The sequence below is a fragment of the Centruroides sculpturatus genome, unplaced genomic scaffold, assembly GCF_000671375.1.
Source record: "Centruroides sculpturatus isolate CEXI.00-Female unplaced genomic scaffold, Cexi_2.0 scaffold284, whole genome shotgun sequence".
NCBI lineage: Eukaryota > Metazoa > Arthropoda > Arachnida > Scorpiones > Buthidae > Centruroides > Centruroides sculpturatus.
In genome coordinates this window covers 468,282-485,051 of record NW_019384469.1, presented here as the reverse complement: position 1 = coordinate 485,051, position 16,770 = coordinate 468,282, and the positions used below count along the sequence as shown (strand labels likewise).

The 16,770-nt window shown below is 26.9% G+C and overlaps 1 protein-coding gene across 1 annotated transcript in view; it reads left to right on the top strand.

Moving 5' to 3' along the window:
• The window catches only part of LOC111621117 (trafficking protein particle complex subunit 4-like), a 24,247-nt gene extending 8,527 nt beyond the window's left edge, over positions 1 to 15,720 (top strand). Inside the window, exons 3-5 of the mRNA XM_023363184.1 lie at positions 1,948 to 2,051; positions 4,351 to 4,477; positions 15,505 to 15,720. Coding sequence (XP_023218952.1) covers positions 1,948 to 2,051; positions 4,351 to 4,477; positions 15,505 to 15,577 — 304 coding nt within the window. The 3' untranslated portion in view covers positions 15,578 to 15,720. The remainder of the gene's footprint in view (positions 1 to 1,947; positions 2,052 to 4,350; positions 4,478 to 15,504) is intronic.
• The last annotated feature ends 1,050 nt before the right edge of the window (positions 15,721 to 16,770 follow it).

Sequence of the window (16,770 nt, the reverse complement as noted above, 5' to 3'; positions counted from 1 at the left end):
AATAATAATAATAATAATATTATTATTATTATTAAAACTATTATACAATCCATTCATTATACTTCTTGCTACATTTATTATATCATGTTTTTGTTTTTGTCATTGACGATTATAAAATTATTGATGAACTCTGAAAAACTTTTTTGAAGATATCCTGTGTCCTGCAGTATCAAATATTCAGCCAAGATTTAACTATTTTTGCAAAAATAAACAAGCACATTAGTAGGCAAATTTTCTTTTGTCCTGATAATTATATGTATAACAAAGAATTGTTTGGAATTAAATTTCTTTGATTTATTATCAGTTAATGTTTTATTTGTGTGTTTGTTCTATGTATAGTACTTACATACTGTGTATGTATATAGCCAGGATCATGTAAAATGATCTTGGGTAAAAAGGGAAAAGTTTAAGAAGTCCAGCCTTATGACAAAAGAGCTGGACTTCTTAAACTTCAAACATTAGGGTTTCACACAACAGCATATATATTACACTACAGAATGCTGTTATACTAAACACATGACATAGAAAATTTTTAAACATATACATAAATGAACAGCACATAAACAAATAATTTGTTTTTTGTAGCCTTGTTATGACTTGACTAGTTGAGCATAGTACTAGACACTTATTTATTCTATATAGGATACACCCCATTAACACTACAATAATAATAATAAATTTATTTGGACATAATAAAAGCTATACATTGAAGAATGAGGAGCTTAATTAAGAATGTCATCCAGGTTAATAGCACAATAGTTTGATATGAATAATCTTATTTGTCTTTAATTTTGAATCTTTTGTTAATCTAATATATAATTTTCTAAAACAAATAAAATGGAAAATTATAAAAAAATGTTTTAAAAAATATTTGATATATATAGGAAAATATTAAATATATTAGTTTTATTGTTTGTGAACGTAACAAAATGTAAACAGTTGTTTTACATCTGTAATACATTATATTTAACAAATGATTTCCAAAGTTTAAAGTTGCATTCCAAATCCAATTAGAATAATAGAACCAAATGTAATAGTTTGAAAAGCATGCTGTTTCAAGCCTCAACTGTCTGCTAGTAGCAGTTTATTTATCTGCATAGTAGCAGTTTATTACAGGAAATTGATTTAATTTTTATCGTAGATTTTTTCCTAACAAACTTCGTTATTGCTATTTGCTATGCTATGTCATAAACATAATATTTATAGTATGACATGCAGGTTGTACACATTATTGCATATGAGCATTTGTTTGTTAACAAGCATGTTGTTTGGTGATCAAGAAGTATTGCTTTTGTCATTTTACATTCTAACATGATTACTTTTTCATTAACTTAAACACAATAAAATGCCTATATTTGTGCTGTAGAATATTAGAGATGTTGCAGTGCATTATAATGGTTCCAATTTAAAATAATGGGAAAATAAGCTGTTGATGTTTTTTCACAAAATGTTTGATTTTCAGGAATGAAATACTGATGTCAAGTAGACTGTGGTATTGTTTTTTGATAAATCTTAGTGTTTTACTTATATTTGCTTGTCTTTATAAATATGCTTTTATCTACACAAATATAAAAATAATAAAGTTTATTCTAAAGTTTAAGATATATATTTCAGAATAGTCTATCAAATTTTACAATATTTTAAAAATTTCACATTGATGTAAAGATATTGATATCCTTTATCTTATTGTCAAAATAATTTACCTTTATCTTGCAGCAAAATTATTAATGATTTTTAATTAATATCATTTTTAATAAAATATTGACTTATTAGAAATGATGTTCTGTCTAAATGTTATAGAAGTAAAAATCTACAATAATTGTTTTAAAATATGTATGTATAATATGTATTAAGTTTAAAATGTAGGACAAATATATCAAAATTTGAATCTAACATCATTGATGTTAAGAAAAAATATAAATATTAATTCTCAAATTATTTTATTAGATTATTTGCCATTGCAACTCAACTTTCTCCAGAACCTAAATCTTCAGGGATTGAAGTACTTGAAACTGATACTTTTAAACTCTACTGTTTTCAAACAATAACAGGTAATATAATCATAAATCATAATATAGATATTCTATGTAGGTATTAATAATAATAATGTATTAGTAAACCATCTGTAATAAGGGATTATATCAATTGAAAACACTTTAACTAATCTTCAATTATTATTTTAATTTTCTTTCAAAAGTTAAATATTAATATAAATTATTGATAAATTTCTACATAATATTTTATATGACAATAGTTTTCAAACTGGCTTTCACAATATTCCAGCATGTCTTATAAAGCTTCTGGGAATGTTGTGATTCTTAGATAACTAATACGTTATTTGAAATTTAAATAAATTTTTGGATATAGGGTGTGTCATACCAATCAAAGTAAGCCAGTTATGGTTTTTAATTTCATTCGAACCTTACTCTAAGAAATGTATATTTTTCAAGTGCATTTTGATTCATAATGTTTAATTATTCTATCAAATGTGTGTGATTTCAATTACATGTATAATATATTATGTAATTAAAATTGTTCACTCAGATTCTTTTCCATGTGTATTTATTGTCTTTACTCATGCAAATTTACTAATAATAAGAAATAATTCATTTTCAGTTTCTCTCTCCAGCATTTCAACATTATTAAAATACATATACTGAAATAATATAAAACATTATTTATCAAATCACATTTATTTGTACAAAAATCCATTTTATTCTCATTCCTATTACATGTATTGTAGTTATTTAGACATTTTTTTTAATATAAATTTATTCTTTAATTCCTTCAAAAATTATAATAAACATTTGAACTCATTTTATTTATCCAGTCTTATAAATAAAAATGAATAATTGACAGTTATTTATTTGCTGACCATTAAACATTTTTGTAACATTTTATTCTATGTTCTCAATAATTAATATGAATGAGCTTTCAACTTAAATTACTTTTTGTAAATTTTAAAGCATGATGAAAAGATAGCATAACAAGCTGTAGAAAACTTTGAAATTTATTTGAAAAGATGAATTCTTTTTAGAGTATTTTTGAATTGAAAATCAAGATACTTTATTTATTAAACTGATCATGAAAAAAGATAAATCATAAAATTTATTTTTATTTATATTGAGTATTTCATAATAGAAATAATGAAATACTCTTAATAATTTATAAATAAATGAAATAATTTATCTGATAATAATTGTAATAATAAATAAATAATAAGCATGAGCATAGCATAAATTATTTTTATTTATATATTTATTACAATGCTAATTCTAGCCAATAATAATTTTGTACACACATGTACCATACATATATACATTATTTAATTAAATAATAGAATTTTTTGTCTGTTGATGCTTTGAACCTAAAAATGTTTAATATGTAAAATTTAATAATTTTTGTAATGTTAATCTTAATGGTTTTTACAATTTTATTCTCTATCAGCTCTTTAATAATAAAACTGTAACATAATTATTTTCAGTTCTTTTAAAAACTTTTTAAAGTCATTCATTTTTGAATGATTTTGGAAACATTATTCTCTTATTGTTGCAATATTTTAGGATTTTTCTGAATGGTTCAAAATTTGTTTTGTAAATTCAATTAAAACTTTGTTATATAGGAATTATAAATAGAAATACATAGGGACAGACATACAATATCTTAAACATTTTCACTCAGTGTGATTGTGTGTAAATTACATTTTCACTCAATGAGACTTCAAAACTGTGTTATAAAAAATGTTTTTTTTTTTAGGTTGGATCAAAATAAATGAATAGAAACATGTGAATAGTCTAATCTACTAACACTATGATATGCAGTTAATACACAACAAATATGACCATGTTTCAAAATTATATGTTCTAATTTAATGCTAATTTTTATTTTACGATGATAATTCATAAAATAAAAATAAACCTTTAAATATCCAGCAATAAAAATGTTTAATAAAAACGTTTTCAATTGTTTTAAACGGCCATCTTCAGTTGAAAAAGAACACTAAAAAAGAACGCATGAAATATGAATTAAATAGAAACCGAAGTGCGCATGCGCAACTTATCGGACCTTATATAAAGATAATTCATATTTTGCAGTTCTGCTAATTAAAGCATTCGATATATTAATGAAAGATATGGATATGTATTTATATTCTGTAATATGATTTATAAAAAGAAATTTGTGGATATTCAATTTAAAAGCTTTATTATTATAACTTTTAAAAATTTAATAGCTGAGAATAGCTTCTGTTTTATTTTAAATGTGTAGGCATGTTAATTTTAATAATCAGTTATAATAATTTTGTATAAAATAGCATTTATTTTTTTTAATACTTGCTGCTTTATTTTTCAGGAGTAAAATTTATTATTGTAGCTGATCCTAAACAAGCAGGAATAGAAAACCTTTTAAGAAAAATTTATGAAATTTATTCAGATTTTGCTCTAAAAAATCCATTTTATTCTCTGGAGATGCCAATTAGGTAATTTTGATCAATTTGAGTTTGTTTTAAGTATGATATATTTGATTATGTTGATTTTTGACATACAGGAAAATAATTTTAAAATTGATTCAAACTTAAACATAACACACATCAAATTAACTGTATAGTTTTTATTACAGTATTCTATTTTTAAAAAATTTTAAATAATTATCAATTTATGATGATTATTTGCAGGATAATTTGCTCTTATTTTATTGTTTAAGTAATGAAATTTACATAATCGAAACCACATCTGACATTTTGCTTTTTATTAACTCAAATTCATTGTTCTGCTCAAAATTTTTTACAAATTTTCTGTACTAAGATATTGTAACATCATGTTATATAAAGAATACAAATCATTGTAAAGAATATGATGATAGATTGTGGTTTTATATTATTGAAATTTTATAACTTAAAATAAACTGTGAATTATTCTTACTAACTAGTTTAATGCATTATACTGATACTATATATAGTTTAATATCTTATACTTAATTTTTCTGATATTTTTATATTTATAGATCTTTTTAGCTTAGGGGCTGTCCATAAATGATGTCATGCTAAAATTCCACAGTTTTACTTCCTATCCTCTCATGTCATTCATTGTCATATTATGACAAATCCTCCTCATAAATCATGTTACATCAGTTATCATCCACAAAGTTTTTGCATTAGTACAATGTAAATACACTGTGTCAATTACATAATAGATCTATACTAATATTATAAAGAGGTAATNATAGTTTTACACAAGAGTATAGTTTTATTCAATCATCTGTAGCAAGTGACAACTACTTAAGCTTTATCGATATTAAATATTTTAAAGATAAAATCTCTTATTGTTTTGAAAGTAAACAGGATATTTTATAGCGTTAAACAAGCGTAGATTTAGTACATGCAAAATTTATTATCTAAGAATATGCTTAAGTTACTTACCTCCTTTCATATCAGATTTAAGATAAATTACAATAAATTCTTATCGTTTTAATAATTTTAAATGATTAAAATTTTATTTCCTTATTTGTTTTTCTCATGCTTAAAAATATTTATTTTAAGAATTTATTTAAGAATTTCAAGTTGAAAGTGTAACTCCATTCTTATAATCTTTAATTATTTTAAATTTCTATTCTTTCTTCTAAAGAACATGCCTTGATTATTCAATAAAAATAATACTATTAGTAATAGTATAATTACTACTACTTAAGTAAGAATTAATACTAGTTCTAATGCTAATATTGGCATATTTCTAGTATTAATTTAATGTAGTGATATTAATTTTATTGATTGTAAAGTGTTTTATAATCAATAATTGAATTTAATTTTCATAATTTTGAAATAAATTTAGAACTTCCCCCAGGAACTCTTTACATTTAACAAAAATGTATACAAAATAACCTGCGAACGACGGACATTTTTTATGTTTTCGTCAGTGGCCGTTGTTCGGAGGTTTGATTGTATTAATAAAAATTTTTATTTTTGCTATACCTTATGAGCAAGTTATTTCACTCATAGATTTATAAGGTATTCTTCAATTGACACAATGGAAATGCTGTCTTGTGTCATGTCTACTTCATCAACATTCATCCACTCAACATTATCTGCATTAAACTTCCAAATAAAGCATTTAAACAAATTCAAAAGCATTTCCTCCAATCCATGAGAGATACTGCAGTTTACATTTAGAAAATATCAAGAGTTACTTTTCTGTATTTCCTGTTTCTTTGGTAATATTCTGAAAATAAACTTCTTCAAATTTTTAGGAAAATTTAGTAAACATTTTTAACAAGTCTAGCACAGTAAATAACTGCTTAAACTTTTAAATAAAGTAATGTGCTGCATCTCAGTCCTGTGCTGTGACTTATATTGCTGTTCTTTGTTTATACGAAATTACCTTAATATGAAGTTAAAATTAGTAATAATTGCCAGAAATAATCAGTTATAACCCAAATTACCTTTTTTAACTTAACAGATCTTAGAAACAAAGATGACTTCATGGTAACAGCAAAATAATTCCATATTATTTATCTTAAAATTCTTTTAACTTCAGACTTCTAAAACATTGAACAGATGAGTCATTTTTAACATACAAATAGTGATAAATTACTTAGTCACAGAAATTGTGCCAATCATTTTATGGTGGTTGTAACAGACTGTGTTAGTAGCCATAGTAAAGTAGCCATAGTAAAATAACTCTGGTACACATTTACTTTTTGCTATCTTTTAGAATTCTTATATAAATTCATATATTAAACAAATTTTTAAAGAATGTTTTAAATGTCACCTGTTGTGTTAAAAGAATGTATGATACAAGTTAATATTAGATATGAAATGTGATGTAACAAGGTAATGTTCCCTCCTTCCCTTAGTATATTGTGTCACATTCTGAATTATCCTCCTCTCCCCATGAAGTGTGACATTGTTTATGAACAGTCAATAAGACTGTTATTGGTTATCAAAATGTGTTAAAAATGTTAAGTTGCCATTTATTTATATCTTATTCATGCAAAGTATATTTCAATGATAGGGAAGTATAACATTAATGTTATTGTTATATTTGTCTCTGCTTAAAACTATTACACTGGAATAATACTCTAAAATTAAATCAGCTTATATAAATCTATATGAGGATGTTTGTTTGCTATACACTACTAACCAATTGCTACGAAACTTTGCAGTTAAATTGAAATTCTTCTAACTTAGATTATTGCATACATTTCATCCCAAATTATCAATTGGATTTTTATATATCAATTAATTTCTATCTACATTTGATTTGCTGGCTTTACATGTAGCGCCATCTATTGGAAAAAATTTAACAAAATAATTAACTAAATATAATTCTTACATAAAAGGATATAATTTTTAAAAATATATATTATATTCACTGAATTACTGGAACAATGATATAGTGTGAAATAGATGCAGCATTACGCCATTAATTACTGCAACAGATAGCATGTGCCTGCATTGAGTGTAATAGCGTTTTGCTCCTGTATATTATACTTTTCCTGTTCATAATAGAGTCGTGCCAGTTATGTATCTCTGTTCAGGGGGAAATTTTTGAATCGAAATAACGTGACTTGCGGTAAAAATTGGAAGTTTGTATAATATAATTAATCTGGTCCTCTTTCTCTTACGATTTCCATGTCTGGTCTTAACTTTCATGTTTCTGATTCTGTTCTCGAGATTAAGGAAGGACAGAGATGGAACAGATGAACAGATGGATAACAGTGGGAATTTATAGGTCTACAATTTTTTCAAATTGCAGCCCAATAATTTTTATATAAATTCAACAATATTTACAAGAATGTACTTCTCACACTGTTTATACAATCTGTTTACCAAAATTTGAATACTATTATCACATAAAAGGAATTATTCTAGCATTTATACAAGATTTTTTTATTTAAACAAATTTTATATGAAGTTTTTCAGATATTATGGTTAGCAACTTTGATCACATGCGAGGCCATCACAGTCTGTTTAACATAGATCACTTTTCAAATATTAATAGTAGACCAGTATTAATTAGTAGTTGTTGACCATCCTCTATTCCAGGAGGAGGTCAACAACTACTTTGGTCAAATTACTTCAAACCCCTTCTGCAACAGTCCCTTCTTTCATCAGACTGGCGGTTTGGTGGCATTCGAACATGAAAATTGCATAATACACGGTTATTAGCGAGCAAAATATATGATTTAAATGGTTTTCTAGGGGTACTAAGTTTAAATATTTGGTCCGTTTTTGCGAAGTTTGATTCGTTGGCAGATTACCATTTGATATTCGACTGTGAATGGTACAGTTTCTTAGAGTTAACATTAGGAAAAAAATATGATATCTGAAAAAATTTAAGATATTGTATTTTCAAGTGGTGTCTATTTGACCAATGAAATTGTGCCATTTCGTACCATCCAAGTATCGTGATAAACATGACAATGGTAGGTTGAAATAACCAAACTCTATATGGTTTTTGTTTTAACCTTTCAACAGTGGGATATTCAGGTATGATGCTATTCCTAAGTAGTGGAGAATAAACGTGGAAAATTTTAAAAGTATTTTTCCACATTTTTTTTTTCTCATTTCCCTTTTGGAAAAAGATTTTGTAAACAGTTATGTCTAGTAAAGAAAACTCTTTTTTTATTGTTACATAATTCATTTTTTATGTGAATTTTTTTTCGCGGTAGTTTTTGGCGATACCCCCAAAAGAATTTAACGGATATATCTGTCCCTCACTGTCGAGTGGTTAATGTTCATTATATTATAGTATTTGATTTATATAACTACAAAGGTTATCTTATGGAAGGGTTTATCACACCGAGTGACCAATATAACACATTTTAAAAATTCTTTATTCCTGTACTGTACACAATTTAACCAATTTTTAAAATTGTTAGATTGGTCACTTGGTGTGATAAACTCTTACATAAGATAACCTTTGTAAATATAAATCAAAAACTATAATATAATAGAAGGGTTAGAAATACAAAATAATCTAATAATCTTAATCTTTGCTGCTGTTATTTTTTGCCTGAGCAATGTTAAGCTCATCTGTTTGTATACTATAAATAGAAATATATAAGCATTTTCTTCACCAAAAAATCTTGAGAGATGCAGTTTTATTGACAATACAAATTAATATCATTGATAAAACTGTCTGTTAATCAAATTTTATAGTACCATAAGCATATCTGTAATCTTTTTAATTAATGTTTAATATTAATCCTAATAGCAACTTTATCACATTTTTCTATTAAAATAAATTAATTTATGTAAATATTCATTATGTAAACTGACTAAAAATCATTTTTACATTATTTTTATTAAATATGTATATTTTTTTTAAAAAATCAATTATTTAAAAAATCTTGTTAAAAGATTAAAAGCTTCAAATGTTGATACAGAAGACAACCGTTGTTTTTTAGCTATAACCGCATTTTATCAAAGACAAAACTACTAAGGATTAGAACTGTTAGCTTTTACGTAGTACGATCCAAAAGTTCGGGGACTTAGCTTAAAATTCCTTACCTTAAAAAGTTTATATTGCCGATGCACAACCACCTTCAAAATAATCACCTTGGGCAACGATACACTTTTGCCAGCGCTAATATAACTTCTGGAAGCACTGCTGGAAGCCATTTTTTGAAACCTCCTGTAAGGCCTCTTGCAATGCTGCTCTCACCTCATCTGATGACACAAAACGGCGTCCCTGCAAATGCTTTTTCATTGATGGAAACAAATAAAAATCACACGGGGCTAAGTCCGGTGAATAGGCGGGGTGTGGAAGCACATTAATTTGAGTTTTGGCGAGAAACTGTGTGACCATTTGGGACCGATGTGCAGGTGCGTTGTCATGCAGAAGGTACCAGTCTCCACTTTGCCAGATCTGTGGCCATTTACGACGAATGGATTCCCTCAAACGACATAAAATGTCTAGATAATGCTCCTTGTTTACTGTTCTGCCTTCGGGAATAAATTCTGAATGAACAATTCCTTGAGAATCAAAAAACACCTCCATCATGACTTTTCCTTTGCTCGGTGCATGTTAAGATCTTCCGTTAAAATACGCTGGCAACTAGTCTTTGATAAGTGAGTAGCCGCAGCGATTTTTTCAAGGGTTTGGCGACGATCTTTGCGAACACATTGAGAGACCAACTCAACATTTTCCTCGTTCCGTGAAGTCGAAGGTCGGCCAGAGCGTTCATCGTCTGCGATGGATTCTCGGCCCTCTTTAAACCTTTGATTTCACCATGGTAGAATCACCGTACACCTTTCTTAGCAATTTTAAAGTCTTCATAGATGTTTTACCTAAACGCTGACAAAATTTAATGATGCAGCGCTGTTCTTGAAACTCCATTTTTATTACGTCGCAAAACAAAAGTAACTATCTCTGAAAAAAAACAACAGCACTCGCTGTTTAATCATGTGACATGGGCAAAATCAACCTGAACACGTAGGGGTGGTTTGATAGAATCCATTTCATACACTGTAACTTTAAATACATGCTTTTGTTGTCATACATTACTGCAGTTCCCGAACTTTTGGATCGTACCATGTATTACAATACAATGCATTTTGGGTGCAAAATGTTTGTTACACATGCACCTCTCTTCAGGTAATACATAACTACAATAAAGAAACATGTAGTTGTTACAAAATTATTACAAATTACATTCAAATGATTATATTTATATATCATAGATCAGTTACTGATTTTGTATAAGCTGTGACAAATTGTAATTCTTTTCCTGGAATTAACTTTGAACCATACATTATCATACTGAATTGGAAAATAAAAAAAGCAATACTAAATTTGACATTTTATATAACATGAAATTTATACTAGTCATAAAAGTAGAGTATTATAAAAATAGGCAGTCATAGTCATAAATTAGTCATAAAAGCAAAGGTTAATCATATGGAAGTAAAATTATACATACTTATATAAGTAACAGATATATATTCCAGGAAAAGAATTACATTTCGTCACAGCTTATACAAAATCAGTAACTGATCTATGATTGCTTACATAATGATGATTCTTCATTAAATGAGACATTATAATGCAGTTGATTACTATCAACTATATTAAATATCTATTATGTAGGATCTATCATATTTGAAATTTATAAAATAAAAGGTAATTTTTAATTACAAAGTTTTCAATAAGGAGTTTTATTGCTAATTTGCTGTAATAGTGAACAAAGCAACATACAGGGAAAAAAATACATGTAATTAAATTCAATGTAATAATTATATGTTATGAATTTTATATTTTTCTACAAGTACCAGGTAGTTAAACTTAATTTCAGAATTATATAATGTTTTTCTTAATACTAGTTAAAGTTGGAATTTTTGAATAAAAATTTAAGTGTTTTTTAAAAAATAAATAGCCCAATATCTGATAAACTTGTGACAGAATTTTTACAAAATTCCATTTATCAAATGATTGAGTAATTTTTGAAATATAACAAAATTCTCATAACTTCCAAAAAGATTATAAAAATTTTATTTTATTTTATGCAATATTTTTAAATTAGCAATAGTTGATGCCACTTCATCCAGTAACAAATTCCTTTAATATCAAACTTCTGTTTTGTTTTAGATTATTTATGTATAATTAGAATTGAGTTTTAAATTAAAGCAATGAAGCAACTTCTGAAATATTGGCTAAAGAACAAATTTGATCTAGTGGTCAAGCAAAAGAAAATGTTATCAAAATCATATATCAGAAGTATTATCTAATTATTATGAATAGAGCAAAAATGATCAACACTTTAATTCAACAAATTAATAAATTGAATAATGAATGTTTTTGGCTGCATATATTGGCCATCTTCATATTAGAACAAAAACAAAATTAATAGTTACACATATATTTGAGTTTAAATGATTAGATGAATTATTTAACAGCTATACTAAATATGAACAAAAGTAAGAAATAATAAATATATAAATCTACATAAATCAGTTTAATGAAATTAAGTTAATCACATAGTAACTTCCATGACTAAATATTCTATGATGTAATGATTGAAACAATTTTTCCTTATGCTTTTCTTGTATATCTGACTAATTTCCATGCATTTCATGCATGCCTCATTCCAAAACACCACATTTGCAATGTTATATCAGACATTACATTTTAAGCTACATATTTATAATGTTCTCTTTAGTAATTCATGCAATGTATTCATTTGAATGAAAAAAAAAACCTTACTAATAAAATATTGAACTATGTAATTAATCTTTGTTTAAAAAAATTGCATAAATTTTTTTCAAACTCCTCTGAGCTACTTATAAGATTGCTCTTTGGATTTAGCATTTTCATCTTTTTAAAATTTTTCTTTCAAACTAGATACTGTATATATATACAGTATTTTAAATATTAATTTTTTGTATTTTCTAATGAAGTTTCTCAAAGATACATGAAAGTAAACATATCTACTAATCATAGATCTTCATGTTTGCTTATCTTTTTTTTCAGTTAAATAATAAATTTTCAGTTTATATCTATTAATTTAAACTGTGAATAGTTTCAGATATTTTTTTCAACAATACTGTTCTGTTTTCTTTATTACAAACTTGTTCTTTAATTTCTTTGCTATTTTAAATTATAAAATTCATATACAATGAAGTACTTCTATTTAAAATTATCTGTTGTTTAAAATCAATATAATGCTAATATTTGTTTTAGATTTTGTTTGACTTTTTCAACAAAAATTTTAATTAGTATTTCCTTCTTTAATGCATACCATTTTTGTCTTTTTTTAGTAAGACAGTTTTTAAAAGTTTTACTACTACTTGCTCATGAATTGCAATGCTTATATCATTCATAAACAAAATCTTTCATACAAATATGAAGCAAGTGTTTGTGTTTGCTATTTAGATCATATTTACTTTTTTAAATGTTTAAATTTTTGTTCTAATTCTTTGACTATCTTCAAATTTCTATCTATTTGACTATCTAAAAAATTAAGGGGGACTTATTTTGCCAATAACTTGGAAAAGCAAAAACTTAAATTGCAAGAAAGTTATGCATTATTGGAATGAATTCTTTAAGTAATTTTGAAATTCAGGTACTTTCAATACTTGCTAGCTCATTTTTAAAGTGTGTAAATTATTTCAAAAAATAAAAAGAAACATCAAAATTAAATGTTAAACAAGGTATTATTCACATTATTTAAAATAAATTTTGCTTCAATAAAGTAGAATTTTTTTTTATAATTTGAATATTAAATATATGCTATTTATAAAATAACCCTGAAAAGGGACAGAATAACCACAAGTTATCATAAAGATGAAAGGCTAGATGAATGTTTATTCATATACCAGTATATTTCTGGTATTATATTCTGTATATATCATTTTTTTAATCTGGATAACCAGTACTGAAGATTCAGAAACAGAAAAAAGAATATTTTGCATTCTTAAATAGGAAGCAATTAGAACGAAACGTTTTGTAAATCATGAAAAAGCCACACAATTGTATGACGTCTGAATTTTAAAAGTTTACATCATTTAACGTCATGATATGCATGCAAATCGGCAACACATGGCATTCGTCCCATTATTTTTATGACAGACCAGGAAAGTTTTGTGCGTAAATCTAAGTCAATAAATCTTATTTGGGAAATGATTTCATAGGGTGGATCTAGTTTTCGCGTTTAGCATAATAAAAACAATAGTAATTAGTTATTACTAATAAATCACAATTAAACAAAAATTTTTAATGTATTGAAAATTACAATGTTTTTATATTCTCCGATGTAGCCAAATCTGACAATTTTAAAGTGATGGTTTTTTTGTAAGAAAAATATTACTCTGAACAAATTGATGATGAACCTTCATATATTTTGTTTATTCATTTTAAAATGTATTTTTCTTTCTTTCTAAACATCGTAACAGTAATCTTTAATGTGCAATAAAATACTGTGTACATTTGTTTTATTGAAAAATTTTTTGTTCTTTTAAACTTTTTTCGAACAGTTATTCATTTAATAAACTATGAATATTTTATTTATTAAATCTATAAATTTTTATTTTATTTCTTACTTTTTTGTGATATTTTAATAAATCTGCAATTTAGTAATTATTTTTTTCTGAACATTTTATATAATTATAAATTTAAATATGAATGCTATGAATTTAACTCAAAATATAAGGATATTTCAGTTTAATTTCCGTGATGACGATGTTGCTGGTGTAATCTGAAAGTTTCCTCTAGTAAATCTAGTTTCTACTTCAAGTATTCCGTTCTTTCAAGAGTATCTTATTCTATTTGGCCAGGTTTATAATTACAGTAATTCTATCCTAAGCAATTTATCAAATAAAATCGATTTCGTATCAAAATTCTCTGTGTTGGCGTGATGAGAAACCTGGAAATTTCGACACATACTAGAAACCGAAATTTCTTAACAATTTTTGTATTCTACTCGTTCATTTTCCGATTCTCGTTGTATCTCATTCAGTGTATTTTTTTAAAATTACTTTAAATCGATCTTAATCTCTTATTTTCGTATTCTACTTGATTAGTCGTTTTTAAAATCTCATTTCATCCATGTTAAATATACATTTATATCTCTTGCATCATCGCATGCAGTGCCATAACTAGCTTTTCACGTGCCCTGTGCAAGAGTTTATTTTCGGCTCCCTTTTTTTGGGGGAAATGCAATAGAAATGGTCCGTTATTTTTTTAACTTTAACCAAAAACGTTAACTAATCGGTCCCCACGGCGGCAAAATTTAAAATTTGAAAATAAAAATATAATGCTGATAATTTTTTTTATACCCCATTTTGAAGTCACCTTTCTCAGCTCCTGTCTGCCTGTGCACCCGTTGCACCTGCCTAGTTACGGCACTAATGTTATTGTAATAATGGAGGATAACACAATCTCCTTCAAAACTGACATTCTGAGACATTTGGGGTTATGGAAGAGATTGTATGATGATCATCAATATTTTTTAAGTTGTATACAGTCTAACATCTATATAATGCTCTCATAAACACCAACATTTCAGAATACTTGTGAACGGATTTTTCAGTAAACATAAATACTGAAAAGAATCTTTTCAGTATTCTTTGAATTACTAACTTTACGATTTTGTATTATAAACGGCGTCACAACTTTTAAGCTCTCAAACACATTATTACTCTATATATTTCTTGAACTTCATCACTTGAGTGGAACTTCAGTTTGTGCTACACTTGATTTAGCGTCAACTTCAGAGGCAAACGCGCAAACTGTGGCAGTAAATAAAGTTTGACAGTAACTGTTTATGCTAATGTACACTGTAATAGCGAGATTGCGGCCGAAGTTTTCATCTCTAAAACGTGAACGTCGAACATCGAGCGCCGCTATCTTGTAAGGTACGTTCGACGTTCACGTTTTAGAGATGAAAACTTCGGCCGCAACCTCGCTATTAACTGTATTTTTGAATTTAAATTATGTATAATAATTATGTTAAATAATTATATTGAAATTTAAAAAAGCATACAATAATTACCATTCTTTATTTTGTTTTTAGATGCGAATTGTTTGATAGTAATCTTCAAGCTGCTCTAGAACAAGCTGAAAAAACAGGAATTAGTAATGTTTAAAATAAAATGTAATCTTTGTACATATAATATAAATATATATTAAATTATTCCAATAAAATTGTTTAAATATTTTTTTTGTAAAAATTCATTATACAATACTTGAACTAAATAGAAAGCATATGTAAATATATATTGATATATTTTCTTTTAATTGAAGTTATGATAGTTATTGGAAGTTTATAATTTGATTTACTAATAAATACTAGTTTAATAAAATTTGTAATAATTTTTTAGTCTTTATTACATGACTCTTAGCTTGTTTGTTAATATTTTTATCAGAGAAGAATAAAGAACAAATTATTGTTGTTCAAAATATTATTCAAGTAACTTAACCCTTAAAAAGACCTCTCGGAAGGCGTCCCACCCAGGCAGATCGCCCAAGTGTTGCGTTGCCATAACTTAATAAAAACAAAACAGAACACCATCTCGTGTTGCTTTTCTTGTGAAACAACTGTTACTATCATCGTTTGGAGCGAATCGAGTGATAAACCATCACTTTTAGACTGAATGGCAACCTGATTGAATGTTTACAGATATCCACGTCCATTAGCATCATTGACAATGCTAAAAGACTACACCAGTGTATTTCAGCCTTTTTCTAATCGCGGGCCGGTAATTATATGCGACTACGAATTATGCTTATATAGAGTAGTTGCACTTAACAAAGTATGTACTCTAGATTACTATTTAAATTAGCCATCAATAATAAACTGCGCCAGCGTCAGTAAGATCAAATATTTTCCTGCGGATCGGTGAAATTTTATCGCGGACTGCGGTTGAAAAACTTCTTAAGGTATCAGTGATGCCTCATCACTGATATCTTAAGAAGAAATGCTGTCCATGTCTTCAGGCCGTGCTCAACAACGAAGTTCGTCTCATCGGCATTCTTTCTTTCTTTCTTCTTCTTCGATGGTGTTTATATGGAGATTTTAGCTCAATGTAGGCTCTTTCTCCGAGTAGACTTGTGTATGTGTATGATCGCTAGGCGACCGATTAGCCGGCTGTATCGAACAGCCATACGTACGCGCGGGAAATAAATGCCTTCCGGGAGGACTTTTATGGGGAACTGGCCTCCTATTCAGTCGTGATAGGCAAGGAGAAAACCCGGAAAACTCCAAGCAGCCAGCCTGTCCGACCGTGGCGCGAACCCACGACGAACCTCCCAGTCTTCTCATCGGCATTTGATATGATGT